The sequence below is a fragment of the Festucalex cinctus genome, chromosome 4 (assembly GCF_051991245.1).
Source record: "Festucalex cinctus isolate MCC-2025b chromosome 4, RoL_Fcin_1.0, whole genome shotgun sequence".
Classification (NCBI taxonomy): Eukaryota; Metazoa; Chordata; class Actinopteri; order Syngnathiformes; family Syngnathidae; genus Festucalex; species Festucalex cinctus.
In genome coordinates, this window is record NC_135414.1 from 12480879 (window position 1) to 12496337 (window position 15459).

A 15459-nucleotide genomic window follows, 5' to 3' on the forward strand; every position below is an offset into this window, starting at 1 on the left:
ATAAATAAACAAGTGATGGGCAGTGCAAGTCAATTCAGAATAAATTATTGAAAATATCTTCATTATTTATATATCATTTAACTAAACCATTCAAGAAAGGACCGGATGGACATTTTCGGTTAATGTTAGTACTGAATAAGCCCAATGGTGGACCACGAGATTCAGCTAGCAAGTCATAGTATACTTTTTAACAAACCTTTTGTGTAAATATATAAAGACAGATGAAATGCTGATCACAATATCATTGAAAACATTGGAGAATGTTAAAGGGCAGTTACCCTGTAATGACAGGGTGGACAACGACAGGACATTTTTAGTTGATATGAATATTGAATGAGCCCAATGGTGGACTACATGATTCAGCTAGCAAGTCAACTATGTACATTTTAACAAACATTCTGAATTTGTAAAATATATTTTTGAAACCACTTGACATTTCACTATGACAAGGTTAAGCTTAACAACATCCAACTATAGTACACACGTACAATGAAAAGTACGAAGCAAAAGTGTAAATATTTATTATGCAACGATCTGCTGTTTCATCCTTCACTGAAGAAAGACAAAATGCTGGTCATAATGTTACTGAAAATTGAGTTGTTGTTGTTGTTTTTTTTGTTTTTTTTAAAGGGCAGTTACCCTATTATGACAGGGTGGACACATGCAAAATGTTTAATATGATCATGGAAATAGAAAAATACATGATAAAATGGACTTTTTTTTCTTATTGATTTAGTATCATTTGACCACTTACTACACACACTTGGTGCCAAACTCGCATCCACATGAAACTTCATTATTCTGCTACATTTCTGATGACGGCGTGATTGTGATGAGGACACCAAGGGCACTTTGTAGTGATATTGACCCATACTTATTTGTATTCAGGCACAGTTGTCGATGCACTCCTGGTAGCATTGCTGCTTTTTATTTCATTTCAAACTGCTTATGTATATATTTATTGATACAAACACATGCAGTACATCATAGTAAATACACACATTATAGTTCTTTCTGCTACATATAATTCCTGTTGAGTATTTAAAATGTATATTAAGTTTCTTCTACACAAACTGCTGCTTTTACTGTGAAAATTGAACGTGGAATTACCCTAAAATTAAAACTAAATACAAATCCAAAATTGTAGTTTATGATTTTTTATGTGTGTTATTACAACAGCCTTAGTTCCAATGCCAACCGCTGGCATGGCATGAATATGACGACATAATCTGTGGGCTTTGGTCTGTATGGGTGCTAGGATGATGTTCACATGTTGCAAAAGCACAATATTTGAATGTAGACAGATCCGAAATGGTTAAAACCAAAAGTCTTCCTTTGACTACCGGTACTAACTACAGTGAGGAATGTGAAACATTTTCCATGACTTCATTTTCCTTCAGTTAGGTAGCAAATAGAGTTCAGTATTATGTTAACGTGGCATAAAATTAACATATCAAGTAAGATGCTAATGCTTTGATACCGTAGGTTTAGCACCCTAGCTAACAAAGGAAAGCGTGACATGCAACAACATGTTTTAGCAGTAACAATGTTGCAGCCAAATATCACTTTATTCTCACGTTACTTAGGATGACATTTCTGGATAAATTGCATGTGAATGCTGAAGGGGAAAAAATAAAAATGTGGAATCACATTGAATGAGGCGGAATGCTGAAAGATATTGAATTATATCAAATAGTATTGAATGATATTAAATGATATTGAACAATGTCAAATGTTCTCGAATGGCAGTAGAGAAATACAAACATTGAGTGATGTGGAATGATACTAAATGATATTTGATGATATGGAATTAGGTGAAATGTAAGAATGTGCAATATGAGTGAAAAATGTGGAGTTTTTTTGGTATGTGGGAATGGTTAGAAGGTTGAAAATCATTCCCAAGGTAAAAGGAATAAGCTGAACATTTTGAATGTAGATTGAGAATGAATTGCTGAATGTGTCATTGGAAATGAATGGAGAATTTGTGGGTCAAAAAAGTTGAATTATGTGGAATTGTTCAATTCAATTGTTCTATCAGATTGAATGGCAAGGTGAAATGAATGGATTTGAATTTTGAACAGGAACCTAACTAAATATTAACCTTAACTCTAGAACTTTTGTTGGTGAAAAATCATGCAGAATATTTTAGTGAAAAAAAAAGTGGAATTTTTGCTATATGTGAATTGGGAGAGTGTTGCCCAATGATCCCAAGCGGAATTGAATGAGCTGAACATTTTGAATTTCGAATGGGAGTAAACAGTTGAATGTCTCATTCAAAATGAAAGGGGATTTAGGGGGTGAAAAACGTCCAATTGTGGGAAAATTGTGAATGTTTTGAATGAGAAAAGTAATAGCCCGCAAAGTGTGAATTTTTGGACCATGGTGAAATTGGAATGGTTTGAATCGGTTGAGAAATGTCGAAGTAGTAGGACAACGTGTGAATGCTTTTTAGAAATGTTTATGGACACTCAAACGCAGAGGTGGATAGTAACGAGTTACATTTACTCCGTTACATGTACTTGAGTAACTTTAAAAAATAAAATAAAAAAATACTTCTAAGAGTAGTTTTACCACACAATACTTTTTACTTTTACTTGAGTAGATGTGTGAAAAAGGATCGCTACTTTTACTCCGCTATATTTGGCCACACTAAAGTCGTAACTTTTTCTCCTTTTTTCATTATCTCTACCAGAGACGCCAACAGCTGTTCTGCCACATGACTGCGTTTCACCAATCAGACGTAGCAACAATAATCACGACGACTCCTTCCCTTAACATTCTACCAATCAGACATAACAATGCAGTCACATGACCACAGGCGGCGTTTGTAACATAGCAGCGGGTAATAGCTTTATAATGCGGTGTCTTATGTGTCTGCCGAAACAAACTGACATTTTGGCATTTAAAAATTCCACATCGAACCTGAGTTAACATGTCGCGGTAAGTTTGATCTAAATTCTTGCTGTATTTAGGCAGGTATTTGTCTTAAGTGTTGAAAAGGACCTTTTCACATAGACTCTTTTGCAAACACTAACTGTTGCCATAAACAAAACAGATCACGATACATGTTATATGGAGGTATGAATTGGCGGTCGCACTAAGTGTCACAAATTATTAACTGTAAAGAAGTTTTGGGAACAGATAAACACTTGACTCCATGTAATGCCAGAACCTGGTAAGAAAACAAATGTTAAGCCATTCTTATTCAATGTAGCAATGATAGCATATGTCAACAAAAGATTTAGGCTAAAAAGTACAAGTTTCTAATTGTTCTGCTGGATGGGCATTTACAGAAATGTAGTGACCACAATATTTTCAGGTGTACACTATCAGATTTAATAGATTTAATACAGTAATCATCAGAAATCCTACTTTAAAAAAGCTAACTTAATTAACTTTGCAAATTGAACTGAATGTGTGATTTCAATGGTTTACTCGCCTGTAAACTCATAGCCTGATATTTTTTGTGTCAACAGAGGGTTCACCCCAACAAAATTAACATTTTTGTCTGTCTGATTACATTGTTTTAAACAAAAAAAAAAAATCAGACAATGTTCAAGCAGTTACTCGGTACTTGAGTATTCTTTTTAGCGAATACTTTTTTACTTCTACTTGAGTAAATTTTTTAATGATTACTTTTTACTTTTACTTGAGTAATATTATTTTGAAGTAACACTACTCTTACTTGAGTACCATTTTTGGCTACTCTACCCACCTCTGCTCAAACAATTCCTGCACTGATTTAAAAGAAAGAAAAACTGCATATTGTACATAGCTAGCGCTGTTGTGGTTTACATATGACTCGTACAAAGATAAATACACGTAAGGATATCATAAATATGACAAATGTTGTGACACTCGTGCCCCGGGCGATAGCAGCGCATAATAAAGCCACTGCGAGGTTGTGTTTAGACTGAACATGTAACCAAATCTTCCAGAGTTATCTTCCACAAGGCGTGTTAGTACACGTACCACGAGGAGATAAAATAGCATCCAAGGAGCCCAGGCCAAAGAATAAGTGCATGAGTTGGGAGTGATGATCACAGTGTGGTTTATTCTTCTGGGAATGAAAGTGATCACGGCCCGCAAGGATCGCTCCAACAAAATGATCCAAAGTGCGTTTCACACAATGCAAGCTTTTATCCCCGGCATGAGCAAACAAAGGGACGTGATTAAGGCTCGCTGTACATTGCCGCACTGTGGGAAAGAAATGTAAGCCATTCGGATTGCGCTGGGATGACCCTGCCGCTCTTGCCAAAGCCCTCCGCATAATCACCCCTACTGTGCCCAAGTAATTGTCTCTCTGTCTGAAATAAATGAGTAGGCTGTGTTTTTACTCTCCAACTATTGTCGGTCTAAACGTGGCCTTAGGTGTTAGCAGGGTAATGACAGGCTGCATGTAATGCTGTACGCATTTCTTTTTACGTCTCACGTCGCCAGTCGTTGCTCCTCTGCAATCTCCTTTGAACATATGAGATGGATACTCATGTGTGGAAAATAACATTAAGACCTTCTGCTACTCAATTTAAAATACTGGTAGTTACATTCAGAAAAATAGTTTCCTTTACAGAAAGTGAAAAATAAGGACTTCAAAAAATAGCAGTGTCCTGCTTCTACCTTTTACCATCTCAATTATGAACTGTATAAAGATTGACAAACACTTGGAAGATTGTGTTTATCTTGTGTGTTCAGGGAGTCATCTACTTTCTGGCGACTGTGGATTCATATTCATGCCTAGAACCGCTAAACTACAAATTCTAACTGAATGCTAATAATTAGGGCTGTAAAACAAAGACACAATTGGAATCGGAAAATCTTTTTTTTTTTTTTTTTAGCTGAAAAAACGCGAGTGCATCGAATCAAACAGAATTGTTTCACTTTGAAATAACTCAAAATGCATCAAATTGTTTATTGAGAGATACCTATTAGAAGGAAACGGTACATTTGCAGTCTGCAACTAATGACTATTTCAGTAATCGGTTAGCCTGTTGATTATTTTTTCGATTAATCGATGAATTGGATTAAACAAACATTTGATTTCCATCTTTTTTTTCAACACCAGGACATTATTCAAAACAGACAGTGCAGAAACAGAAATTATGGTTCGGTTTGGGCAAAAAAAATCTTGATTATTGCTTTTCCATAATTCAGTTTTTTTATTTTGATTCAAAATAAAGAATCGGTCCACTCTCATGGAGGACTACAAAAATCAAAGATTTACTGTTGAGGAGATGAAAATCTGAGCATTTGGACTACTTTAAATTAAAAATATAAATGATTCATCGCTTATCAAAAATAATTAATTAATTTCATAATCAATCAGTTGTTGATTAATTGACTCATCGTTTAATTAATCGCACCTATAATGACAACAAAAAAAGTCATTGCATCATATCCTCAAACTGAACCATACCAAATTGAATCATAATTCCACTAACTGAATCATTCTACTTTCTAATCAAACCGTCGTTGAATCGTTTCAAACACCACATATAAAGAACCATATCAAGTAATCTTTTGTGGAGCGGTACGCACCCTTCTGATACATACCCCATTTTTTTGAATAATTACATGCGGATTTGAAGGACAGTTGACTGTGTTTCTTCTTGTTCTGGCATACACGTGAATATACGTCACCAATCTGTGTATTACGAAGACATCAATGTCGCTCGATCTGGACGTTCACGCTACTTTAAAATTCCCTTTTCCTCACTCCCTGTAAAGGAATAACAACGTATGATCCATTATTGTTGTTACATGTATGAAAATGAAAGTTCTACTAAAGATTTTCTTGACAGGAGACGACTAGTGGATTTTGGCCCAGCAGTCGCTTCACTTCGACGTCAGTCGGCGGCCGAAGCGACCAGCCCCTTCTTGGCACCTTGGTGGTAGTGACTCTCCAGCTTCCCTGCGAGAGAAAAAGGGGGTGAAAGGGAAGGGCGGGAGGAAGGGGAGAGGAAGAGATGAATCAAAACACCATCAAAGGGACAGGGTGACCTTTCGGAGAGCTCAAGGCCCACTGATTAGAGGCGGCCTTGGGTAGACGCGGGAGCGAGCCGAGCACCGCGAGACGAGACGAGACGAGACGAGACGAGACGGGCCGGCAAGAGAAAGCCGGAGCTCAAAGGCCAACGAGACTCTTTAATCCGTGGCTGAAAGAGATTAGAATACAGCCTTTGTTGGCGGCAAAATAAAGTGGCCTTTAATCTGGTTATATGGACGGACATCCACTGGTAACATGCACCGCAAAAACAAAGAAAGACTTCCTGAGAACAAATTCAAAGACGCCCACCTTGAACTGGATGAACGAATCTACTGATTGAGCCTTGAAATGTTTCAAGATCTTCTGTACAGAAAACACTTTGGACTGTTTGCCATGGTGGGAGTGACAATTAACATGTTTCGTGATGCAGTTGGTCAAGACTTTTAAATGCCACGCTTCAATGAAGACCAAAATGAGGCGCCAATAAAGCAGATGGTTTCCCAACAAGGGTCCACTCAGGCTTTCCCACCCCACCCGAAGAAAAGCAGTTTTTCCTACGCTACTCTTGGCTACTGCTTGTTCATGCAGCGTTTTGGTGTTTGACACACGCACAGGACAATATTGGACAATTACATTCAAATAGATCAACGGGAATGTCCGATTGGAAATTAACTTGGAAATCCTCTGGAAAGCCTCTCGTTACCTTCATGGAAGTCACCCTGAGAGTAGATATTATAAAAAAGTGCGAAGACCATTCACAAGAACACAACAATTACAACGAATGTGTTGAGTATTATGGCGTGCAGCTGATCAACATTTGTGGCACAACTTTCATAGTCAAGTGAGCACAAAGTGGACAATGTGATTTTTTCCCCCCTCATTATTTTGATTAATGAGTGTAGATGTGCAACGATTAATCGACAACTAATCAATTTTTAAATTAATCAATAATCATTTTGAATGATCACTGAATCATTCAGATGTTTTTTTTTTTTTTATTTAAAATTGTCTAAATGCTCGCAATTTCAGCTCTTCAACATTAAATATTCGCCGATATCTGTAGTCCTGCATGAAAGTGAGCTGATTATTTTTTTGTGCTAAAAACAATTATTTTTACTCATCTACCTTACTTAGTTTCCTCACAGTATAGACCAAACCAGGAACTAAATCATAAATAATGTATGTTTGTGCAATATATTTTTGAATGTTTTTGATTTGTTTTAATCCAATTTATCAATTAATCGAAAAAACAATTGACAGATTAACCGATTACTGAAGTACTAGGGCTGGGTATCGATACTAATTTCCTGACGAATCAATTCGATTGCATTTCACAAGAGTTAAATTCAATACGACTTTGATTTTTATTCAATTTGATTAAATTCCATCCAATTATGGAAACTATACATATGTTTATTGAATACCAATTCTTCTTACGTATTAAGAAGATAATAAAACTCCACAAACCTTAAATTCCACATGAAGTTATGCAGAGGCAGTAACTGGTCAAATGATTTAGTTGATTTTTGTCCAATGTTCAACATTTCAATTCAAAAAAGATTTTGAATTTTCTTGCAATGTGTCAGGTCATTTTGGAAATGAAAGAAAATACTTCCTGTCAAGACTAAATGTCAAGAAAACAGATACCAAAAATATATATATTTAGGCTTTTAAGATTCTATTTCCTCATGAAATTAAATTGATTTATGGTTTTGTGAATCTATTGATATTGACAAATCAATTTTTTTTTTCAACCCAGTCCTATTTGCAGCCCTAAATGAGTGCACTTAATTGAAGGAAAACAAAACATCAAGAAAGCAACAGTGGTTTAGTGTACGACAGTAAATGATTTGTAACAGCAGTGAGCAAGTGATCGTGGAAAGGTGACGCCTAAGTGCAACCCATACATCTGCGGGAGCGTCTATATGCGGCCTCATAATCCTTTCTATGTCAAGAATGAAGAGCGCAGAATATCATCAGCACGCATATGTGAAGTGCACCTGCTCAAACCGTTGAGCACATTTCACTGCTTTCATTGCTTTGGCAATTGCCACCGTTATAAAACGTTACTATCACTTGGAGAACATTTGTCGGGAGGAAAAGAGCAGCTTTTTTTTTTTTTTTCCAAAAGAAACATTTTATGAGGTCGCTGTTGCAAAGTATGCTCATTACTGGCGAGTAAATAACCACTGCTGCTGAATTTTGGATCAACTGTTTTGGCTCCAGGGTGAAGTGTCGAGTCCGATAAGCAGCAAACGCCGCCCTTCTGCTTGTCCGACATTCGCTGGCTGTTTTCGCCGTGGCTGAAAAACTTGCACGGGCTCTCTTGTGCTCTTTTTTTCATGTTGTCAAGTTATAGGCTGACTGGCGGCAGAATGAACAAGGTGGCCCGTTTGCTCACCATTTCCAAGTCTTGTCAGTCAAAGTGCTCCTTTACCACTAAGTGCTGCTTAGACCTCAATGATTGGAAAAGAAATGCCGATTCAGTTCAAGATTCAATTCTCAAATGATATGCATAAGCATCATTCTACTCGTCAATTATGAGAGGGAATAAATATGACATGTTAAGAGCTTGATTAGAAAGGAACAAAATGTACGTATGCACAAGTCGACACTTCTGCGATGGAGCGAAACATTCAAACAAACAGCAGCGATGGCGAATATGAGAATTAAGCAGTCAAGTTGTAGCTTGCCAAAGGCGCCTAATGTATATATCGCAGTATGCTTCTCATCTATAGCTTTGAGAGGAAAGCTATATATAAAAAAAAATACCCCCCCCCAAAAAAAACTAATTTGCTAACAAAAACGTATAAATACGTCCTATTTTAAATGTTTTACGTGTCCCAAAGACGTATAAACGTTCTTATGTTTTTTTTTTCTCTTAATGCTAGAGCATACAGATCTCCAAAATGTAAAAGTGGTAAAACTGTGCAGTTACACTTGAAATCCAATCACTCAACATAATGTATGACAAAAACGAGGGATGTTAGATATAGTGTTGTTCCGATACCGATTCTGATATCGGCAGAGGCGCCAATACTGCATTAAAACAGTGGTATCGGTATCGGTGAGTACTCACAAGTAACATGCCGATACCAATAATTCCAACGCTAATATAGGATTCGCTCGTGCACGACATTCACTGAGATGTGACATGTTCACTGCATGCTGATCTAAGATATCCTATTGGCCCTTGAATGCTCTCAACCAATGGCAGGACAGCTTTTTCATGTTGAGGAAAAAAAAACCTTAGGTATCGGTATCGGCTGATACTGCGAAGCTGGGTATCGGAATCGGTATCGGGGGCCAAAAAACGTTATCGGAACAACACTAGTTCGATATCTTTTTATTTTTTTCAGACCTGTCGATACTCAGACCCTCAGTACTCACAGATACCAATACCAAGTGGTGATACCAATCGTACATTTTGATAAATAATAAACAAAAATCAATCATGAAAAGATATTTTTAAACAAATATATTTCCTTTAATTTTGACAAAAAAAAAACCCAAAAAAACAGCACAGTCACTCTTCAATAGTGTTAACGCTCAAAATAAAACACAAAAATGCTCTTTTAGTTTCGGATTCACAATTTTGAAGTATTTCCAAACCGGTGAAGTTTTGGTGAAAACGCTGACATGCTTGTGGGTTCATTGTTGTCAAAACAGGAAATGATCCTGGTGATTTGCCATGGTGTTAAACTGCTGTAGGCTAGCGCCAGCTACAGGCAAGGAGGACTCACTCAATGCCCCGCCCCCCTCCGGCATCGGTCGCTTGTACTCGTTGGCCTTACGAGTACTTGGAAAAAAAGGCTGGTATCGGTACTCGGCCATGCCTAACAAAAACAACAGTAATGCAGCTAATAACATTAAGCTACATTATTTTGTGGAATGGTCAATTATGACACGATTAGGGCTGTAACTAACCATTCTTTCAGTTGTTGATTAATTTGTTTCTTTTATTTGTTGTTAATCCATGAATCTGTTTTTAAAAATGTTTATCCTTTCCAACCCTGTATTAAAAAACAAAAACAAAAAAACAAAAACAAAACAAAAAAACCCAAAAAAAACAGGACACCATTTCAAATCGACAGCGCACAAATATAAATGAATTAAGATTCGGTTACTGGTTTTTGGTCTGCAAGGTGAGGAGAATCGGCAAAAATATTGATCATTGTTTTCCAGAGTAAAAGCAACTGTGGTTCAAAACAAAAGATCATCTGCCCACTTTCAAGGAGGACTACAAAGATTGGACAATATTTACTGTTGGAGAGCTGAAATTATGAGCATCAGGACTTTTTTTTTTTTTATTAAAAAAAAAAAAAGGCATTTTTTTTTATTAAAAAAAGATGTCTAAATGATTCATCGATTATCCAAAATAATTAGATTTGATAATTTATTAGTTGCCGATTAGATATTGGACCACTATTAGTAATGTATTCTATTCATCAATTATCAAAAATAATTATCAATTAATTTGATAAATGATTAGTAGTCAAATATTACACCTATTAAAAACTATACTAATGTAGTTGATTGATTATCAACATTTTTTGTTTAATTTAATAATTGAGTAGTTATTAATTAATCATTGTACATCTACATACTATAATGTCATATCCTCCTGACTACCAGGAAAAAAAGAAAAAAAGAAGTCCAATCATGTTTATTTTGATATTCCCCAATCTTTGTGAAGTAACTGGAATACTGCTAAAGAATTTTTTTTGGGGAAAAAAAAGGTTTTATTTTTAAGCTATGATGTGTCCACTACAGAGGACATTTTTTTTTAAACTTAAATGCTAGGCTCAAATACAGTTAAAATAATTCAATACTTTAATGTGTCGTTAAGAGTCTTATAGAAAACATGCTAACAACATTTAAAGCCTAAATATGTTCAATAAAAAGTGTTTTACACATACTTTTCCTTTTCCCTTCAATTAAAGGTAGCAAAGCCCCGCCCCTACACATTTGGTATCATTGGAAATCTCTGAATGTCCTCTATAGAGCACAAAAGGAGTTCATTCAATCGTATGCACTGGGTGGGAGATATTCAGGTTTAAAAAGGTCCACCACAGAGGACACATTTGAATTGCTGGTTGTCAAGAGGATACTGCCAATGCCAACCATCCGTTTTTGGGTATTTGGCTTTGTCAGCCTCCCAACCTGCAATTTGATATTGGCAAAGGTTTTACAGTATTGATCTATTTATTAAGAGCAGCTAACTGAGCATGTTGCATAATTTCATGTTAAAAATGTAAAGGTTATTAAAGATAGGTAAAGATTTTGATTGTGAAGGTTATGGTGACATCTCGTTTATCTGGTAAAGATGAATTAATTTCTCTGCCTCAATTGCGCCACAAAATATGCAGGACGTGTGAGCTGTAAAAAGACAAAAAAAAACCACACAGCTAGAATAAGTGATCAGCCTAAAATATAAATTTAGCAGCTTTAAAATTATATGTTTGCATTAATATAAGTAAAACACTAACCACATTACATTATATTTTATATGCAAGTATGAACAACGTGCATGAGTATGTATGAGTATGCTTGCAAGGTCAGTGAGCCTGTAGCGTGAATATCGTTAATGGTTGCGAAGCTGCCGAGGGACAAAGAGAAGGAGGTGGAGAGGAAAGAGGCTCAGGAGGACAGCAGGAGGGCGAGCGAGAGAGGAGAGAGAGCGAGAGAGAGAGAGCGAGAGAGGGGATGAAGTATAAAAGGCTGGCCCATCGATTGGCAGAGATAATTTCCCATCGATTGCTGCGCTGCTTGGAGTTTGCGCCAATAGGAGGCCATATAAAGAGCACACGTCGCCATCATCAAGATTGTACAACAAGAAGCTCATTCAGACACACCAACACCGTGGGACATATTTACTAATTAAATTGCCATGGCGCAAAATGGAGGGCTAAAGCTCATTGGTGCTGCAAAGCATAATCCCATGAGAATTGTTGGGCAGTCGTGAGGAAAATACTTACCGATGCCACAAAAGACATACGCAACCATTGACATTGTCAGTGATATGAAGAACACACAAGGCCACCATCGACCTTAGAGTAATCATCAAAAATAATCATTTGATTCTTAGGTTTCTCTTGATTTGGTATACGCATAAGAATTTATGCATGTTATTAGGTAGCCATTAAATAGGGTTGATCTCAAATGATGTCACATTTTTCTCATTAATATGCACGAGTCGGGCAAAATTACATAGTAAGACACATGCGTAGACATTTTGGAAGACGACAACATCCCAGGCGTGAAATTTCAACACGGTTCAATCGACAAACATACTTTGGAACAGCTTAAGTGGTGGATGACATGCCGAGACCTCAAAGTGGGTGGAAAGAAAGCAGTTTTAGCACAAAGGCAAGATTTACTATATAATCAGCTCGTCTAGTTGACTGCTAATCTCGTGTCAGTCGATCATTTTCACAAAAACGAAACACATTAAAGCCACGATTTTCATTGTAAGATTTTAAACCTACCGTTGGACTGTTACTTTTGTCTAGTTACTCTTGTTAAAGTGGCATGGTGACACAGTGACCATATCTTAGTGACACTGATCAACTAGCATGTTGTTGTTGGCATAGGTTACCTTTTAAAACACCCAATATGGTTCTATAGTGCTGATACTTTATATTCATTTTCACATCTAAGCATCAGTGGCCTTCATCGGTAAACGCAAGGTCTTTTTGATGTATTTACACTAGGGGTGTTAAAAAAAATCGATTCGGCGATATATCGCGATACTACATCGCGCGATTCTCGAATCGATTCAATAAAAAAAAAATCGTTTTTTTTTTTTTTTTTTTAAGAGCTCAGAATTGTTCATCTTACCGATTCAACGTCTTATCATCATTGCCTTTTTTTTTGTTTTTTTTTTGTGTGTGTATGAATCGATTTTTAAACTTCCATTTTTAATGGAAAAATATTCAACAAAACGTCTGACTTCGGGTTAGGATTCACACCTTGAGCATGGACGAATGTTATATGAACGGAACATTAAGCCTTAATATTTTATTTTAATGCTGTTCAAACATGAAACAGATTACAACCTCTATAAGACTGAAATTTCAGATAAATAAATAATACATTTTCATATAAATCTTACACTCTACAAGCTTACTGATTAGTATTTTCTAAATTTGAATGAAAAAAAATTGCAACAATCGACTTATAAATTCGTATCGGGATTAATCGGTATCGAATCGAATCGTGACCTGTGAATCGTGATACGAATCGAATCGTCAGGTACTAGGCAATTCACACCCCTAATTTACACTATGATGTATAGTAGCTAGCATGTAGCAGCTAGCAGGGCTAGTGCTAAGAAAGCGTACGATAAACATACTGGCAGTCTAGATTTTCAGCTGTTGGCACATTTCCGCCAACGAAATGTAGCCAGCACATATAGGCGTGTTCCGTGACATTTTTTGCATAAATCACTGCCGTTTAATTGCACATGCTTGAACCCAGTGTAGACATTTCTCTGGAAAGTCCCTTCATTTGATCCGGTCACAACATTGCCAATCACATAGGGGCAGACACCAAAGCAGCAGAGGTTTGTTGTAACTATACAGTAACACTTCTGTTAGGTATATTTATGGTGAAATAGAGAGTCAGGGTCTTCTCCGGGTACTCCGGTCTTCTCCCACATTCCAAAGACATGCATGGCAGGTTAATTGGGCGCTCCGAATTGTCCCTAGGTGTGCTTGTGAGTGTGGATGGTTGTTTGTCTCTGTGTGACCTGCGATTGGCTGGCAACCAGTTCAGGGTGTACCCCGCCTACTGCCCAATGCCAGCTGAGATAGGCTCCAGCACCCTCCGCGACCCTTGTGAGGAATAAGCGGTCAAGAAAATGGATGGATGGATAGGCAGTCACTTTACAAGTTTTGCTTCGTACGAATACACTGTTGCCTGCCTGTGTTTCTTGTTCAAAAATCAACAGGCCGTGCATGCACATGTGCAATGCGTTGTTCTAAAAATAGCAGTTTAGATGTAATTGGAAACTGCCCAATTTTATATTGATTTAAATACTCAGATAGTGATTCAGTAAGGAGTAAAAATACAGAACCAAGAGCAAATGTGGACAATTTTGAAATAGTTAACCCTGACATGTAGACATGTCACATATTAAGTCACATTTTATAGCAATAAAACATCTAAAAAAATATGTATTTTCACATACTCAACTTATTTGTGCATATGGAACACTAAATAACAAAATCTGCACGTTAACTTACATATTTTTCGAAAATTGTTGATGTCAGTAGCAACAGTGAGTACGTTTCCATACAACCTTTCAAAACCCGAATATTGGCAATATTTGGGTTTTGAAAGGCCACGTAAACATGCAAAAACCCTAAATAAATGAAATGAAAAATCTGAATAAGAGCTCTGAGTTACTCCTTTCGTAACTGGAATTCTTGTTCGTATAAACACATTCGGAATACCTCGTTTGAACGGGGCACTGGTTTGCCTTGTGCACATGATCTTTGAAGTTGGCCTTCTCAGTGCACAGTATGAACAATTGTTGCTGCGTTTGGCTTGACTTTTTCTTCCTGACAGTGCACACATAATAAAATGCCTCAAGCATTGTTTTTAACCGAGGTATTCAAATCAAAGCAAGTGGCAGTTTGATTCAGTTAGGTATGATTATCTGTCTTTCTATTATAAATCGTCCCAAACAACCATCACTTTCCCCCAATATTGTACAGTATGTTTCATTTGTGTTGGGTGGAACTTCAGCAGAGAATGGTCATTTCTGTATTCCAATGGAATATTAGTGGCACCATGGGAAGAAAACAAAAAGTGCCATTGCTTTGTGATTTGACGACAGCAGGGGAGTGCTTGCTGTTTGTGTCCCTTGTTTACAGATACAGCAATTGCTCTGTGCCCCTTTTATCTTCTTTGTTTAATTCATTGATGTTTCACTTTGCTTGATTGGCACAACTAACAAACACACTGCAATATGCTGCAAACACACACTGCAGTACAAGCATAAGCCAAATCGGGGTTTACCTTACCATGGTGAACAAAAAACAACTGATAGTCTAATTGAATCTATCGTAACTTATTGTGATATTCATGTAAAAGCCCGAGGGAAGGTGGAACATCTAATAGGATTCTTCTTGTGAAAAGAATGAATGTGGGGGGAAAAAAAAAAAAAAAAAAAAAGTCTCCAGTGAGTACTTGGAGCCAAGATTATGTAGGCGGTCCTATCTGAAAACAGCGCCAGTTGCTCTGAAAAGAACACATCTTCTCGCCCAAATGGATGACACTTCTCTTTCTGATACTAAAGCTCCAGCTAATAGCGTTTGGAATGTGAAACCAAGCTGATGACACTCGTGGATGTGAATAGAAACCCTGCAAGCCTCAAGACATCAGCAAAACAGTATGTGGAAACCCCCCCGCTTGGATTCCCATCTTGCTGTTAGTCACACCTAACTTTGATACCCTTCCTCGCCTTGCGA

The 15459-nt window shown here is 37.0% G+C and overlaps 1 protein-coding gene across 1 annotated transcript in view; it reads right to left on the reverse strand.

Moving 5' to 3' along the window:
• Positions 1 to 4034: 4034 nt before the first annotated feature.
• Positions 4035 to 15459, reverse strand: part of trip4 (thyroid hormone receptor interactor 4) — an 83446-nt gene continuing 72021 nt past the window's right edge. Inside the window, exon 13 of the mRNA XM_077518970.1 lies at positions 4035 to 5908. Within this exon, the coding sequence (XP_077375096.1) occupies positions 5844 to 5908 (65 nt within the window). The 3' untranslated portion in view covers positions 4035 to 5843. The remainder of the gene's footprint in view (positions 5909 to 15459) is intronic.